Below are 18,391 nucleotides of genomic sequence, written 5' to 3'. Positions count from 1 at the left end.
CTTCTCTTCTTCCTCTTTCCTCAGTTCCAATGGGTTCCATTTACATCTCTTTGCAGAGGCTTCTTTCATCTACACATGAACCCTAACCTCTCTCCTGAGCTCCCCTCATATCAGCAGCTGCCTTTAGGATCTCTTGAACTGGAAGTCCCCTAGACATATCAATGCCAATATACCCCAAACTGAACAGAGCACTTTTCCTTCTCCAATCCCTACCCTCCTCCCTCAACTTCTCTACTGTTGCTAAAGCCCTCACCACTCTTCCATTAACCCATCCTCAGCTCACTCCCACTCATTGCACATATCTAACCTGTTGGCAAGACTTCTTGTTTCTCTTTTTATGTCTGTTGTCTATATCTCCTTTCCATCCACACAGCCATCATCCTAGTTTAAGCCATCAGCACTTCATAGTCTTCACTGTTCAGAAGGTACCTTCCCTCTGAAAGGATATTCCATCTAGTCTCTCTCTCTCTCTCTCTCTCTTTCTCTCTCTCTCTCTATATATATGTATATACATATACACATATGTGCGTGTGTGCATGCCTGTATATTCTGGGTACCCAAGTCTTTAAAAGGGCAATTTTCTTGAGGGCAAGGGGACAGTTTTGTCTCTTTGCATCTCCAGTATTTACTACCTGTGTTTATCACAAAATAAGAAATAAGACATAATGCGCGGTGCCTAAATGACTAGGGGACCCTGAGAGATTATTTAGCTCAATTTGCTTAGTTTAGAGATGAAATTAACTTAAGCCAATGAAGGAAAAGGATGTGTTATTACTTACACACTTTATAAATTATAAAATGCTGGACAAGAAAGCTGTGATCATGTCTCCTTTGAGTAAGTCTTGAATTTGACACTTTGTGCACAATAAAATAGGGGAAGGGAGAGATACAATCCCTCTCGCTGGCATTAAAAGCCTTCCACAATCTGACTCCAACAGAGCTTTCCAGGCTAATTTCATATTATTTCCAAGCATGCACTCTGTTTCATCCAAACTGGCATACTTGATGTTTTCCATGCACATGCAACATTCAGTCTGCTGCCTTTATCTCCTTTTACAGGCTATCCTGCATGCCTGAAACATCCTACCTCCTTCCATATGCCTCTTGGAAGCCTTAACTGCCTTTTTTAGTCTCAGCTGAGATACCACCAAATAGAATCAAGTTCCTTAGGGGCTCATTTGTCATGTTGTTTTTCTTTGTCTTTGTAGCCTAAACACCATGTATATGGTAAGTGCTTATTATATGCATATCAAATTGATCTTTTATGACACCTAGAGAGCAAAACTCATGTGTTACTCAACTAAGGCTCTATCTAGCATCAAAAACTTACCTTTCTAGGGGCAGCTCAGTGGATTGAGAGCCAGGCCTAAAGGTGGGAGGTCCTGGGTTCAAATATGGCCTCAGACACTTCCTAGCTGTGTGACCCTGAGCAAGTCACTTAACCCCCATTACCTCGTACTTACCACTCTTCTGCCTTGGAACCAATACACAGTAGTGATTACAAGATGGAAGGTGTTTGTTTTATCAAAACAAAACAAAACAAAACAAAACAAAAAAAACCTTACCTTTCCACAATTTCTTGTCCATTCCAGCAAAAGGTATCATTTTCAACCACTGGGCTATGGCTGCAGATATAGCCAGGGAGAGCACTATAAAAGTCACTTTGTGATCTCAACTTTGCAATCAGTTCCCTGAAAAGAAAAATACCCAACATTAGATAAATATGAAAATCTCATTTCATGATGGATATCCCAAAGGTCCAGTCAGGCTGTTTAGAGAGTCCTAATAAAGATATTTCTGTCTTAGATTCACAAAATGTTAAAGCTGGAGTCAGGGTCCATTCTGATCCAATCCCTTCATTGTATAGATGGGGAAACAGACATTTTACAGATGGGAAAGGACTTTCTCATGGTAACAGCTAATAAGGTAGCAGTCAGAAACTGAACTCAGGACTTAAGGACTTGACTTAAGGCCAGAACTCTGTATTATCACACAATTATTTTATTCTGCTTTATATCACATTATATCACATATAATAATAAACCAATAATTACTAATAACAAACTAATATTTAATAACATAAGTGATATCATTAACCTCTCCCAATAAACTGAAAACTCTTCAACAAAAGAGTCTGTACCTTGTTCCCCACAGTATCCCTAAGCTCAGTGCTGTCAGCAGAGAGTTTTTGATGATTGTTTGTCAAATGAAAAATGTGCAAGTGAATATGAACTTGAAGGATTTAGGGAGTTCAAAGACTATAATTTATCATCGCGGAGAGTTATCTGAGACTCAGAGAGGTTGCCACTTATTTATGGTTGACCGAGTAGGATCAGAGAGAGGGTTTAGACCAAGATCTTCTTGATTACATTACTCCCAAAGTACACAGAAACAAGGACTAACATGGGAGCACTTAGGTCCCCAAATCTGGAGAGAATCTAGGAGGTACTCATGACTGAGGAATGTCAATGGGATATAGATCTAGGGATGAATGAACAAAATGGACCATTTTCAAATAATGACAACTGACTTTTTTCAGCACTTGAAGGCTTATAATATATATATATATATAAACTTTTCAAATTACTTTTATTTTTATTTCACTTGACCCCTATGAAACATGCAAAGATGTGAACAAGAGCCCGAGACAGTACCAGAAAAATTATTGTATATTAATCTTTTTCAAACCCTTACTTTCTGTCTTAATATCAGTTCTAAAACAGAAGAGAAGCAAGAGCTAGGAAATGGGGGTTAAATGACTTGCCTAGGGTCACACAGTAAGTGTCTGAAGCCAGATTTGAACCCAGGTTCTCCTAACTTCAGGCCTAGAGCTCTATCCACTGTGCCACCTAGCTGCCCCTTGTATAGTAAATCTTATTTTGAAACCTTTAACTTCTGCCTTAGAAGCAATATAGTGAATTGATTCCAAGGCAGTAGAGTAGTAAGGGTGAGGCAATGGAAGTTAAGTGACTTGCTCAGGGTCACACAGTGTATATGGATTTTTAAAAGATTTATACATTACATTTGTACAAAATTTGTACATTAAATTTAACAAGGTATATCAGCATCACCCATTGTATTTCCTATGAGTTTTGATGCTCTTTGATTCTGTCATTTAATGAGCTATAGTTAGTGTGCAAAAGTTCCTCTACACAACTTCCCATGCTTTCCCATACTTCTTTGTGTTCTGCACAATTATTGCTTATGGCACAATAATACTACATTGAATATGACACTATGGTTCAGGATAAAAAATAAGGACAAAGGCTTGTAAACTACACAGAAACCTGATGATAACAAATCTTCAAGAAGAGTCAGGAGGCAATGATTGGACTGGGTGAGCCCTGAATAACATCATTCATATGTACATAATAAATCGACTGTTATCTTAGCAAACAATCAACAAATAGTTACTGATTTGGGAGTCATTTCTAAATCTGCTGTCCGTGCACAGTTAGATCATCATGTCAGAGCAAATTGGAGGAAAAGCTAAATATCAGAATATGTAGCAATTACATGACAACTGAACATGCCAGTAGAACGGTCTAATGATATGGACTATCTTCACCTCTTAATGAAGTTTAACTAAAGCAAACCAATAGCCACAATGCGGGAACTAAAGAGCCTCAAAACTAGCCAATCCACAAATGCCAGCTCTTCTTGCCAAACAGGAAAGTGTGGCAGCCAAGAGGAACAGCTGTTTAGAATAGAAGCTAATTTGCAAAATCTTACAGAGGAAGGGAGTGGAAGATTATGATCAACTATCACCTCTTAAAACAGTGAGAAACAGTAGAGAGCAAAATGAGTTTGTAGAAAGCTTGATGTGAGATCAAATTAAGCCAGATCAAGCCAAGAACATTTATGGATGAAACTGGAACGAGGACAACAGACAGAAAATGGAAAAACTAAATCTAAATTTCTATGGAAGACTGTTTTCTCCATCCATGAGAGTTGAGTCACCACTTTGGCCTCTATCATTACAGTTTCCAATATGCGACATAAAGAAGCAAAAATGGCATGAAAGAAAATGAATATAGAAAAAGCAGCTCTAGCGTATCAAATATACAGGGACTGGAAGCAAAAGAACTTTGAGGAAATTGAAAGACAGATTCCTAAGATTCTGAAACAGAATAAGATACTGAACACATGGGAATGATCATGGGCCTTATTATTACAAAAGAAAAAAAAAGTGACCAAGAAAAAAATCATTAGCTACTGACCCATATGCCTTTCTTCCCTCTCTAAAAATCTTTATAAGAATAACATATTTAGGAATCAATGATGTCCTTGATTAAAATATAAAGGACAAGCAGGCTTTCACAAATAATATTCTGTATCACACAGTGGTTTTTATAGTAGTATTTATGGTAGTAAATTTGATTGAAAGGTGCAGAGAATACGACTTGTTTCAACAGAGCTACATGAAGCCTTACAAGGTCTCTTCCAACAATGTCTCTCCTTAAAAATAGGTTAAGATTTTTTGATAGACACAACCACAGAGATAATCTGAAGATCGAAAGTTATGTTAAGTAAAGCATCAGTTGAGGGCCTGACGTTGCTATGGTCCACGGAGTCAAGAAGAGTTGGACATGAATAAACAAGTGAACAATAATAAAAACATCAAATTGGGAGATATGCACACCATAGACATTTTCCAGCATCATGGTGGATGCAAAATAGAGAAGGGATTCCCTATGGCTGGTGAGGTGAAATACTATAGATGTGTTTGCTTCTGGATGATATTATAATGACTGATCAAGACTCAGAAGACTGCATAGTCTCCCAAATGAGATACTCTCCTCTCAAAGAGCTTGGCATAACTCTTCCACAGAGGAAAAAGTCAAGGGGATTGCTTAGATTCTAATATGCAGTCAGATGGGCGATCCATTACATTAGCTTATATGTGATATATATGTGATATGTGATATATGTGATATATCATATATCATATATCACATATATCATAGCATATATGTGATAACTTCCTAAAATTAAACTACAGTGCACATTCCCATCTGAATTCATAGAGGTAGTTTCCTCACCAGAAGTTCCCTCTACCAATGAAATCATAGGTCTGGTCCAAAAAATTATCATAGCTGTCTTGGACGCTGAAGAGAGTATTCTATTTAATAAAATGCATGGCGCTTTCACCATCTCCAAGTTTATACCTTTATCTAAACACCAAGCTTCTACAGAAGAGCCTTGAGAACTGCAAAACAGATAATCATAATATCAAGAAAATCAAAATGGTGGCTCATCTGACGAGCAAAGGAAAACTGTACAGTTAACATGGTTAGGCAGCATGCAGATAAACTGCATGAAAGTAATGTTGCAAAAGATACCTTGAAAGAGCTAAGTGACCAGAGAAGGGTATAGGAGACAGTCATGCAGTGATAATAAGTAACCAGTGGGGCATGTATGAGGTACATGTTCCTCTGGCATCTCTGTTGAGACTCTAGAGAAAGGCCCTCTGGGCTGATCACCGAAGAAATATTTATGCAAGCGCACTGTAGAATGGTTTTTGATCATTTTTTATTCATTGTTATTTCTCTTTTGCGGTGACCATTCGGTTTTCCTCACTTTTAGGAATTAAACTGGCTAGTGCTTTGACAATTTTTATTGGTCTTTATATTTTTTCCCCTTGGGAGCAGCTAGGTGACTCATTGGATTGAAAGCCATCCCTAGAGACAGGAGATCCTGGGTTCAAATCTGGCCTCAGATACTTCCTAGCTGCGTGACCCTGAGCAAGTCACTTAACCCCCCATTGCCTAGCCCTTACTTCTCCTATGCCTTGGAACCAATATACAATGTTAATTCTAAAACAGAAGGTAAGGGTTAAAAAACCCAACTTTTTCTTTCCCTTATCAATTCAATCATTTTTTGTTTTCAATTGTTTATTTCACCTTTAAGTTCCAAAATGTTCTCTGTTGTGCATATTTTAGGGTTTATTAATTTGCTGACCTTGTAATTCCTTTTTAGCTGTATGCTTGTGTTTTTCCTTTGTTAATATACGTTGTCAGGAATATAAATTTGCCTCAGAGGGATGTTCTAGCTGAATCCCACGTATTTTGTACTATAACCTTGATTTTAATATAATCTTTAAATTATTTCTATAATTTGCTCTTTGACCCACTCATTATTTAGCAAATCATTTTTTAGTCTCCACTTAGGCCTGCATCTGTTGGCATATTCCTTTATTGATTGCTGTTTTTATTACCTTATAGTCTATGAGGAAGTGTTTGAAATTTCTGCCTTTCTGCATTTATTCATGAGCTCTTTACGCCATAGGAAAAAAAATGATCAATTTTGGTGAAAATCTCAAGTGTGTTTGAGAAAAAGTAAACTGTTCAACATTTCCATTCAGTTGTTTACTATTCTATGTATATTCTAACCTGTCTTTTCAGAACTCTTTTCAAGTCTCTAGCCTCCTTCGTCCTGGACCTCTCTCCTCCATTGGCTTCCAGGGTGCTGCTCTTTCCTGGTTCTCTCAGTCTCTTATGCTGGTTTCTCTCTCTCCTGCCCAAAAAGTGTGGGGATCCACCAAGGTTCTGTGCTGGGCCTTCTGCCCTTCTGTCTCAACTCTCTCCCTCTGCATCTCAACTACTGCAATGATCACCCAATTGGCCTTCCTGCTTCCAGTTTCTCCTCCCTCACATACATCTTCCACAAGGAGCCCAACGCGATTGACCACTCACTGTATGCCTCTTTAATTCGACCGCCTCCACTGACCGCTTTTTCCTCTAGGATAAAACCCAAGTTTCTCTGTTTAGCCCTTCAAGCCTTTTCCAAATGGCCCCCAATTTCTCTCCCTAGCTTCATTTACCTCATTCCCCTTTGGACGAGCCACAGTCTAGTCATGCTGGCCTCCTTGCCAGCTCTCCACATTACCATCTCTTGTCTCAGTGCCATTGTACTGAGCCTTCCCATGCCCGGAATGCAAAGCCTCCTTGCCTCAGCCTCAGAGAATCCTTGACTTCTTTTAAAAACCAGCCTCTGTACTTCCTCCTTCTAAGCAAGGCCTTTCTACTAGCCCCCTGTGCTCCCAAATCATCTCACATTTCCTTTGCATTTGTTCCCCTATAAGCCTATATAGATCTACACTATCTGATAGCCTCTACGTTTCCTGAGAGTGGGGATTGCCGGTTGTTTTTCTTTATATTTTTATCCCCAACATGGAAAGCAGTGACTGGCACAGAGCAGATGTTGAATTCAGGCCCAACAATTGATTTCTCTTTTCTCAACTTCAGTTACACATTGCCACAGTCTGCTGGACAGCTCCACCTGGAGGCCCTATTAAAATTTCAAGCTCAACATGTTCAAAATGGAAGTCTCTACCTTCCCTGTTATAGTGACTCCACCAACTGCCCTCTTTCCATCATCACTCAAATTTCCAGCCTCAGAGCCATCCCTTATTCTTACCCTCGCTCACTCGCCAGATCCAAATCAGTTGCCAAGTCTTATGGATTTGGCTCCCACAATATCTCTGGCATCTGTCCCCTCCTTTCCACCCACAATAGCTCATTTAATTTCATCTGTAGCGTACTCAAATATTCTTCAAAGTTCTATTGATTTCTGCCACTGATGTTTGAATTTGTTCTGCTACTTCCATCATTCTATCCTTTGGGGAGTCTACCATTTTGTTGAGAACCATCCTCTCAAAGTAATTTTGCTTAACTGCCTTCCTCAACTCCTTTTTTGTTCATGGATAGAAGGGATGGCTTGCTGGAGTGAAGGTGGGGTCGGGTTCGGGGGGGGGAGATAGATATATTCAGAAATAAAAGTGACAAAAAGAAGAGACATCAACTAAGACAGTTTTTAAATGAAGGAAAATCTCCAGATTTTACAGACTGGTGAGTCTCCTATCCACATGTGTTTGCCCTTCTTTTCCTGAATTTAATTCTATCTTTATTATGTCAATTTCTCTTATTGAGCTCATTAACCATTCTAAAGTTTTGAGCTACATCTACTTCCTCTTTAAGGTGTTCCTTCCTTATGGAATCTGTTCTTCCATTTCTTTTCTCTCATGATATTTATTCATTGTGTTGGAGTCTTTTTATTTTCTTTCTTTTTTTAAACCCTTACCTTCTGTCTTGGAGTCAATACTGTGTATTGGCTCCAAGGCAGAAGAGAGGTAAGGGCTAGGCAATGGGGGTGAAGTGACTTGTCCAGGGTCACACAGCTGGGAAGTATCTGAGGCCAGATTTGAACCTAGGACCTCTCGTCTCTAGGCCTGACTCTCAATCCACTGCACCACCCAGCTGCCCCTGGTCTTTTCATTTTCTTACTCATGTCTTTAGTTAAGATTTTTTTCCTGTAATATTGTTCCTGATCAAGGTTTTTCTTTGTGTGTGAGTGTGTGTCTCCTGTTTCTTTGTTTAGAACATGTGATGTTATTTTTGAAGTGATATAGAGCGGCTGGTATCATTCATTTTCCATTTTTTCAGTCATTTTCCAACCAATCTATAAAGCACTTTCCTCATAACCATCCTGTGAAATATCTCATCATCTCCATTTTTATAGATAAGGAAACTGAGGCTCAAAGATGTGAAAAAGGAAGGAAAAAAGCATTGATTAGGTATCATGTGCCACACACTGTGGTAAATGCTTTACAAATACAGTCTTGCCATAATATTTCAAAAATGCCAATTTGTTGCAGCCCAATTGATATGTTAGGGAAATTTTTAAGCATAATATGAATTCGGAGTTTTATAGAATACAGCAAACTGCCCAGCTTCACAACATCTCATGAGCTACAAACTTCAGATGTCTGACAAGGTAAAGTGCATTATTTATTGTACATCTTTTGGTACACTAGCAGTTGTAGGTCGAGAAGAGCTGCTAGGCACCACCCTGAACCCCTTCTCTGCTATGGCCTTCACTCCCCAGACCCAGAGTTTCAGCCTGCTGAGCTCGCTAGAGATCCTCTGCAGCCCAAGGACCAGGATGTAGTCACTGTTTGTTGTAGTATTTATGTATTTCGTACCCATTTGACATGTATAATTCCATGCTACCATTTTTACCTCTTTTTGTGTGTCACTGACAAACTTTTCTAGTTATTTTTTTATTTCCATATGGTTTATCTTTGTAAGAGAATAATCATATAAACGAAGACCCAAAGAAATGAGTGAAAAATCACATGCTTTCAACTGCATTCCGACTCCAGCAGTTCTTACTCTGGAGGTAGTTAGCATTCCCCATCACACATCCTTCAGAATTGTCCCAGATCATCGCGGAGAGTAGCTAAGTCTATCGCATTTGATCATTCTATGATATTGCTGTTACTGTGTACAGTGTTCTCCTGGTTCTGCTTATTTCACTCTGCAACAGCGATCAATGTTTTGAGGCTTATGCCTCTAACCCCATTTTCCCCATAAGCCCCGTTTTTATTGTGTGACTTGGCATAGCAAGGTGATTTTTAGAAACATGCAAGTTATGTTGTAGCAGGACTGACTACTGTCACATTGGATCCTCATGGCAATCCTGGGAGACGGATGCCATTATTATTTTCATTTCCCAGTTGAAGAAACTGAGGCAATCCAAGATTAAGTAAGTCACCCAGGGTCACACAGCTGGTAAGCATCTGTGGCTGGATTTGAACTCAGGTCTTTCTGATTCCAAACCCAGGATTCTGTTCACTGTATCATCTGGTTGTCTCAAGTAACTTTCCCGTGGTCCCATATCCCGTTAGTAGTAGAGTCAGGACCCTAACTTGGTTCTTTTGATTTCAGGTCCAGTGTTCTTTCCACTTCACTGTCTCTAAATGCCTCCAAGCAGAGAAGAAAAGCTGACACTTTCCCTCTATGTAGCCTTTGCTCAGCTCTGGGAGGTGGAAGCTAGGGAATTCTCAGGCATTGGAATAATTATTCACTACTCAGGCTAAGAAAGGTCTGGACTGATGTACAGGCCTCTAGAGAGGCCCAGGGGTTGCATCTCATTTCAGAGCCTGCAGGAGTCCTGAGCCCCCAAATGCCTCCTAGGGCTTTCTGTTCAGAGCCAGGGCCAAAAGAGACAAGCAGGAATGATCTCCCTGCATTAATACAATTTTCCATTTCATTACCGTAGAGCTATTCATTTCTACTAATAAGATTGAAAAAGAGCTCCCAACTCTGATCCTCCTTTTAGCCAAAGGGAGTCTTCTTACAGCAAGGCTAAGATAGGAGAATGCAGAAGCCTGAGCCAGAGGATTTTATTAGCATAGAAGGGTTGAGAAGCCCCAAGTCCCTAATTGTTGTTTTCTGCTCTCCCAAGCCACTCTTGATGGCTGAACACTGGCAGTTTCCAAAGGGAAGAGGCTTGGGAAAGGGCTCAGAAAATAAAAGTCAACATCATAGCCTCACGCAGAAAAAAAGACGGGTTCAATTATGGCTTAATAGGAGCGGCGAGGAACTGTTTTACTAGGCAATGATGCAGTCCCCAACAGTTGGCACTATGAGACTAAAAGCAGAAGGCTAAGCAGTTTCCCCCATAAAGGAAATAGAATATGGCCATTAGTCCCTGGGAAATGATGGGAAATTTCCTTAATGAAGACATTGCCCCTTAGGCTTTTTCCTGCCTCAGAACCCCTGGCCGCCACTTTCCCTAATACATATATGGCTGAAGAGACTTAATCTCCAACAGGGCCTTGTAATCAATGCTCTTTGATTTGATAGGCACTTATTAAAGATGCCTACTGTGGGTAAGGCCCTAGGCATACAAAGAGGAAAAAGCGAAAAGAGTCTTCCTCCTCTCAGGGAGATTATAGTCGGAATGAGAGGCAAGAGATAAGTGTGTGACAGGGTAGGATGGCAGGAGAATCCCCGACAAAATACTCCAAGATCTGAGATGGGAGAGAGCTCTAACTCTTCAGGGGATTCAGAAAGGAGTCATGACGAGCATGGAGCCTGAGCTGAACCTTGATGGAAGAGGAACACTGCGATGGAAGGAAGGCTCATCAATTCATCGCTTCTTAGACCTTGAAGGGACCTTAGAGGGTGTCTGGCGTGTTTCAAGCCCAGGTGATAAATGGCCTGTACAAATGAACGGAGACAAGGAGAGGCAGGCCAGGAATGGGGAATGGACAGTAAGCTATTTTGGTTGGAGTGCAAAATTAGGAAAAGGGAGTAAATGTCAAACAATGCTTTAAAAAAATTGGGACCAGATTATGGGGAGTCTCAATGCCAGCGTGATGAGTCTGCCTCTTATTCAAAAAGCAACATAGGGCACAGTTGACTGAGGAATAGTTTTTCAGTTGTGTCTGGCCCTGGGTGACATTTAGGGTTTTCTTGGCAAAGATACTGGAGTGGTTCGCCACTTCCTTCTCCAGCTCATTTCCCAGGTGAGGAAACTGAGGCAGACAGGGTTAAATGACTTGCTCAGGTTCTCTCAGTTTGTAAGTATCTGAGGCCAAATGTGAACTCAGGAAGATGAGCCTTCCTGACTCCAAGCCCAGCACTCTATCCACTATGGCGCCATCTAGTGCCCCAATAGGGAACTACTGCTGGGTGTTGAGCAAAAGGATGAGATGGTGAGAAATGTTGTGCAAACTGTATAAAGGATGGATAGGATGGAGCAGTGACTGGAGGTGGAGACCAGTAGGATGCTACTCTGATCACCTAGGTGTTCCTGGAAGTAGAAGAAAGGACATAACTAACTTTTTTCTTTTTGATCCTTTTAGCTTCTCTTCCTCATGACAGAATCTGGCAAATGGAGCCTAAAGAAAGTTCAGAATTCACCCCTCAACTATCTGACTCTATAAAGGAACACAGAGAATTTTGTGGCATGGTGGGAGGCCCATCTGTGCAGAGTGAAAGCCACGGACAAGAGGCACCTGGGGGGCTCACTGAGTTGCACTGTATACCGTTAGCATGTCCACCCTAATGACAACATGGAGCCATGGAAGCACTGGATCAGTGGTCTGCTGCCAAAAATAAATGAAGATCTTGGCAATTGAATTGATGGTCTATAAAAAGAAGAATGAGATCTCAATCTACATGGGACAGTTAAGGAAACTCTTTAAAGTGGCATGAGTTCCTTTTTTAAAAAATTCAATTCAATAATACCTAAAATGGAATGACCTGAAGATGGTTAACAATGGAAATGGACCATAGGATCCTAGACTGACAGAAGTTCAGCCCCTTCATTTATAGATGAAGGAACCAAGGTTCAGAGTCTTTATGTGACTTGTCCAAGGTTATGCAGGCAATAACAGGGCAGCTAGGTGGTGGCAGTGGATAGAGCGCTGGTCCTGGGATCAGAAAGACTTTTGCTTAAACCTGGCCTCAGACACTTATTAATGTGTGACCCTGGACAAGTCACTTAACCTCTATTTGTCTGAGTTTCTTCATATGTAAAATGGGGATAATAATAGTATCTATTTCCCAGGGTTGCTGTGAGGATCAAATTAGATAATAATTTTCATGTGCTTAGCACAGGGCCTGACACAGAGTAAGTGCCATAGAAATGTTGGCTTTTTTTAACTAAGGTATTTTGTCTCCAAATCCAGGGTTTATTTTAATTTCAGAGTTGGTCATTAAAAGCTAAAGAGGAATTCAGTGGCAAAGATGAAGAAGGAGGGCAATCGAGTCCCTCTAGATCAGAATATTTAAAGCCAGGGGGACTTCAGATATACTTTATTTTACAGAGGAGGAAACTGAGACTCAAAGGGGTTAAGTGGCATCTCTGAACTTCTATAGGTAATGAGTGGAAGAGGTAGGATTTAAACCTAGATCTGAAGAATCCAAATCCAGCTTTATTTCCGTTACATGATGCTAAAGCCCACACCAAAGTCATCTTCCCCCAAACCTCAGGCATGGAGGTATCCCTGGGCTCCTGAAGCTTGTGTCAATTGAACACAAGTTCCAACAGGGCCTCACAGGTAGGAAAGAAACGCTTTGAGGCCTGGCCCAGAGATGGGCTGCATGTCTAGTGTCTCAGGCCCAGCCCGGTGGGGTCAGACGGTGGCATCACCGAAGCAGCAACAGAATTGTACTTTGGTGGCTCCAGCACCTTTCAAAGACCACTTAACAAAGGCAGGAGGTAGCGAGGATGCTGGGAAGATGCCACCCCGACCATAATAGTGCTCCCTGAAGGAAAGCCTCACCTGGAGGCTCACAGAGAGTTCTAAGTAACAGTGCTGTGGAGAGGCCTGGTTTGCACAAGAAGAATATTTAAAAACATCAATCTCCCAGAAAGACAATGAAGCGGCTCCCCAAATGTGATGTGGGTCTCAAACCTCCCAGACGGGGGCAGGCAACTCAAACGGATGACTTTTCAAGACAGCCAAAGGCCATACTCCTTCCTGTGCAAGTGGGGTTTTTAATAAGACAGATGAGCAGCTTTGCAGCTCATAATCAGATCCAGACAGGCTGCCTCCGCCACACGCAGCCCCTGCACCACAGGGATGGTGACGACAATGGCCCCTTCCTTTCTTCTCTTTTCAATTGAAATGGCGATGGGGGATGGGGGTGGGGTAGGGCGATGTGGAACAAGCAGAATACTGTGTCGAGACTATAGTGTAAGTGACTGACACGTCTACCGGCTGCCAAGAGAAATCCCCCAAATATCTAAGAGAAGGAAAACATCAGCCCGGCTGAACTCCATTGGGCTGACTGGTACAAAATGATAGTGAGCCGGAGGATGGGAGGCTCAATCTTGTCTTTGTCATCGAGTGCCTGTGCGATTTGGGCCAAGTACATTCCTCTGTCTGGCCCACTTGAAAATCCCTAAGGCCCTTGCCTGCTCTAATCCCAGCTCTGGGGCCGCCCACCTGGGCGACCTCGCCTAGTCTCCCTGGGCCTCAGTTTGTGCGTTTGTAAGATGGGGGAGGGGTGTTGGACTCCCTGGTCCGGGGACCTCTTCCACCTCCACACCTCCAATCCGGCAGTCCTAGCAGAATAAAGTCCACCCAGGTATAACGGAGATGAACCGTGAGGGAAAGGAGAGGATTTGGGCCAAGGGGCACACTCCCCTCCCCCTCCCATTTCTTTTGGCCAGATCTTTCCTGCTCTCAACTACAAAATGGGGCCAGCTTTCCTTAGAGGTGGGGGAGGCAAGGACTGCTTTGCCTGTTGAGTGAGATTTCAAAGTGCTGATGTCAATTTTTCTGCCACTACCAGGGAGTGGGGCTGAGAGGGGGAGGGGGAGGAGGGGGGCCGCGAGGCAGCCTTTGTGTCCAGGCTGAGGAAGGCTGTTTCAGCTGCTTGTCTGAAGGGATTCTAGAGGCCCTTTGGCGTCATGAATTTGCCTTTGGGGGGCTCGTTTTTCCTTGATGCCCTTAAAAAAGTATCGCTTCCCCCAATGCCACCCTGCCCCAAGGGGGACCCCCTCTCTTAACAAAGAAGTACAAATGGACCTGCTGGCCCCCTTTGCCAGTTTGCCTCATTTTACACCTAGTGTCCACTGCCTCTGTGTCGGAGGGTACGGCTGTGTTTCTGCTTTTCTGACCCTGAGCATCTGGGCGAAGGGAAGGAGACTTCTTCCAGGATCCCAATATTGAGAGCAACCTTGAAAAGCCCTGATTAGACATTTTAGAATCCCTAGCAGTGCCTTGCACACAGTAGGGCTGACAAACGCAGGAACATCTGTCGACTTTTCCAAACTCCTGTGGGCCTCTGATCCAAAGGAGACAAAGGCAGTCAGTAGCAGTGCTGGGCCTCGGAAGCCCTCCTTTAGGGTTTTCCTCTATTCTGCTGCCATAACCTTTGTTTCCTTACTTGTTATTCAGTCCTGCAACTGCAGTCCTAAGAGTCAAGAAGCAAGAGGCTCTCTTCAAACCAATCGATCGATGACAGCCTCAAGTCAGAGCCCTGTGTCAGTGCATGTGTGCTCATCTGGCTTCTTTGTGTCCAAGCTAGTCTGCAGCTAATGCCCCCACCAGGCATTGCTGTTCCCAATGGGAGCAGTCCAACCTGTCATTAAAAAATCACAGCCAAGCCAGACTCCTAGCATCAAGCATTTTATGAGCACTGGGCTGGGAATCAGGAGACCTGGGCTCCAGGCCAGTCTAGCTTTGTGACCTTGTGCAGGTCCCTCTCAGGGGCTCCATTTCCTCCGTAAAAACTGAGGAGATTCACAGACTTGAGAGAGTCCAAACCCCTCCTTTTACAGATGAATAAACTGAGACTTGGCCCAGGGTCAAACCCAGGTACTAAAAGCGACACACCTAGCCCTGGAGCCAGCTGTCCAAATCCAGGTTTTTTTCCCCATGCTACTTCATAACAAGCAGTGGAGATGGTTGCTAAGGTCTCCTGTGGCCCTGACATTTTATGATTTCATCCACAAATCTATGGGAAGGAGCCCCTGGGTTCCTCTGAGAGATATGAGGTGCCTGTGACTTTGGACAAGTCCTCAGTTTCTCTCTGGCCTTATTTCTTCATACACAAAATAAGAAATGCTTGGGCTAGAACAATGACGTAGAACTCCAGGGAAAACCAGACACAAGGATCCCCTCTGTTCCTCCCTGTCACATTCTATATATTTTATTGCATATTCGTTTCTCTTGCTGACTATTTCCCAGTGGCATGGTCCTTTCCAGCTCCAACAGGCTGGCCATGGCCATAACAGAATGCTACCCAAGCCTTCTTTTAACATGCCCAAATGACACAATTGAATTCATCCCACACTTGACTCCGAAGGGCTGTGTAATGTGCGTTTACAAAGCATCTCTCAGATTATTTTTTAGCCTTAAAAGGCAATCGCTGATTGTAAGTTGGAAAAGAACAAAACCAATTCTCACCTCCTCCTGCTGGATAAGGTTTCTTCATGTTCTACATGAGCAACTTTTAATACTCTCTTGTCAATAAAGAACTCCTCAGGATAATAAGCTGATCTATACTGCCGCTGCTGAGGATGGGCACAGAGCTTGCCAATCTGAAAAAGAGATACAGTGTCATTATAGGAGGTCTCCACCACCATGACAGTAGCAATCAAGTCCGCCATGTCCTCCCACTGCTCCCCCAAGTCCTTTTCTCCTGGCTCCACTCTCAGAAGGATTCCAGAGAAGGACAAAGCTCTTATTTCAATAGGAAAAGATACTTTTGTAGCCTTAAAAGCTTAGTGAGGAGCAAAGGAATTTAGTGGAAAGAGCACTGGATTTGGAGTAAGAGGATGTGAGTTCAAATCCCAGTACTAACAATCCTTACTTACTTGGGGGATCAAGGATGTGCCCCTTCCCCTCTCTGGACAGCAGTAATCTCAAGTGGAAAATGAGGGGCTCAGGGCCATGAAAGCTGTAAATTGGTGACCACCAATAAGATGACAAAGGCATTCAGGGATCCCACTCTGAGACAGTCCCATTCAAGGAGTCTTAAGAATTGTCAACAGGAAAGAGCACCTTCCCAGGGAGGGAGGATCCTCGTGTACACACAGCAGATGAGCCAATTCTTTTCCAGGGGACTGTTCCAGCAGTGTTTTGCATTTTGGAAGAACTGTAGGTGCTGGGGTGGGGGTGAGGGCGCTACCAGAGGAACCCTAGGTCTGTCGTGGCTGTACCTCATTCCGACAGTGGGGAAGGAAGCCCTACTTTACAGAGAGGGAAATCAACTTAGAGGGCTCCCAGAGCTCATTCGAATCCCCAAGGTCACAGCTCGGGCTCTTCGTCCTCCTAGCAGGATGGAAACCAGGCGCCCACCTGCAGAGGCCCTCAATTCCTACAAGTCTATTTTCGGTGGGAGGTTGGTTACAGCAGTAACAGCAATGTTAATGCAACAGCTCCCTGGCCTCTCCGGAAAGTGCCTTGGGGAACAGGGAAATGAGCCTATCAACTGGCCAGCCCAGGTAAAAAGGTGAGCTGGGAGGAAATGTCTTGTGGAGGACAGATCTGTGCTCGCTCCGTTGGGAAGCGCAGAGCCACCCCAGCGGAGGTATCCAAGGAGGGAGAAAATGATCTCAGGATGCCCACACACTTGGGGGGTTGTCAGTTAAGGTGGGGGGCAGGGGAGGAGGGAAAGACCCGGATTGAACAATAAGGGTGAAACCAGAAGGGGAAAGACTAAAAGAATGCAGGCGAAGTGAAGCACAAGGCCCGGGGGGACACAGACAGAAAAGGGAGTCAGGCCCTGGCCTCAAGGAACCGGCTTTCTGATAAGAAGAGACAGCACATGGGAGAAGGGCAGCCAGGAAAGAAGCTTTGGTCTGGGAAGGCCAGAGGAGAGTCAGCTGACACTGGCCTTGCCAGAAGCAATGGAGGGAGGGCAAGGCTCAGGGGACTCAGCTCACACAAGGTAGATGGTAAGACGACACCAGGCTGAAGAATGCCAGGATGTCAAGTGTGGTCATGTGACTTTGCCTCTCTGGTCACCAAGCCCATAGGGGCGGGATTCCCAAAGTGGCAAGTATGATCCAGGGCAATGAAAACATGGGAAATGCTCATGGAGGGAGATAAAAGCTAAAGGGATCTTAGATCAGGGCATCCTGGCTGAAGTCCAGCCAGCTTTCCCTGGGTAGTGATAGCATCTCAGTCTTCAGAAAGCTAACACAACTTGTTGTCAGACAGGTTCTGGTTCTTACGTTTTACCATCTAATTGGATTCTTTACCTCCATTTGATGCCATTTCCAAACCATCCTCTGTGCACATGCCAAAAATCCGTCTTACTAAATGGCTACCAAGACAGTGAAGTGGAAAGAGTGCTGGACCTGGAGTCAGGAAGACCTGAGTTCAAGTCCAGAACTAGACACTTAATAGCTGTGTGCCTGCAAGTCACTTAATTTGTCTGCCTTAGTTTCTTCAACTATAAAACAGGGATAATAAGAGCATGAGAATGTTGGGAGGATCAAATAAGATACTATTTGTAAAAAGCCCTTAGCATAGTGCCTGGCACATAGTAGGTACCCTATAAATGCTTATTCCCTTCTCTTCCATCCCACCCCAATCCCCAATTAGTGGATCTTCATAATTTCTAGGGGGCGGGGAATTATTTAACCTAATATTCAAGGCTCTCCCAATCTCTCCAACCCACCTCTCCAGCCTAATTTCATGCCAGTCCCCTTTACATACTCTCCTTTTTATCCTAACTTGACCAATACTGTTTTCTGAATGTGAAAGCTTCTACCTCCAAGGATTGGCACAGCACATGTACCATGCCTGGAATGCATTGGCTCCTTACCTCTGCCTTTTGGAATCCTTAGGACCCTCTAAAACCCAGCTCACATACCCCCTTCTCTGTGAAGCCTTCCTGGTTCAAAATAATTTCTTCCTCAGATTTGCCTAGAGCACTTGTATTGGGCTCTACTTTAGTCTACATTACAAGCATAGCACCTATAGAATGTCAGTTCACGGAAGGCAGAGGCAGTGTGATTTTTTTCTTTCTTTCCCCAGTAACTTGAACTGGGTCTATGATAAATCAGTGATGAACTGAACTGAACGTGAGGTCCCCAAATCCAGAGTCACTTGCTTACTGGCGCATCTATTCAATAA

General features: G+C 43.2%; 1 protein-coding gene across 2 annotated transcripts in view; it reads right to left on the bottom strand.

The window, feature by feature from the left end:
• GPC3 (glypican 3) overlaps window positions 1-18,391 on the bottom strand; it is a 777,056-nt gene that overhangs the window by 326,940 nt on the left and 431,725 nt on the right. For both annotated transcript variants that reach the window (XM_007507205.3, XM_056809160.1), the window contains exons 4-5: window positions 15,713-15,846; window positions 1,566-1,691 (exon numbers count right to left, since the gene is read on the bottom strand). In XM_007507205.3, the coding sequence (XP_007507267.1) occupies window positions 1,566-1,691; window positions 15,713-15,846 (260 nt within the window). The remainder of the gene's footprint in view (window positions 1-1,565; window positions 1,692-15,712; window positions 15,847-18,391) is intronic.

This window comes from Monodelphis domestica, chromosome X, assembly GCF_027887165.1.
Source record: "Monodelphis domestica isolate mMonDom1 chromosome X, mMonDom1.pri, whole genome shotgun sequence".
Classification (NCBI taxonomy): domain Eukaryota; kingdom Metazoa; phylum Chordata; class Mammalia; order Didelphimorphia; family Didelphidae; genus Monodelphis; species Monodelphis domestica.
The sequence above is the reverse complement of the archived record's forward strand: the minus strand, read 5'-3'. Positions and strand labels throughout refer to the sequence as shown.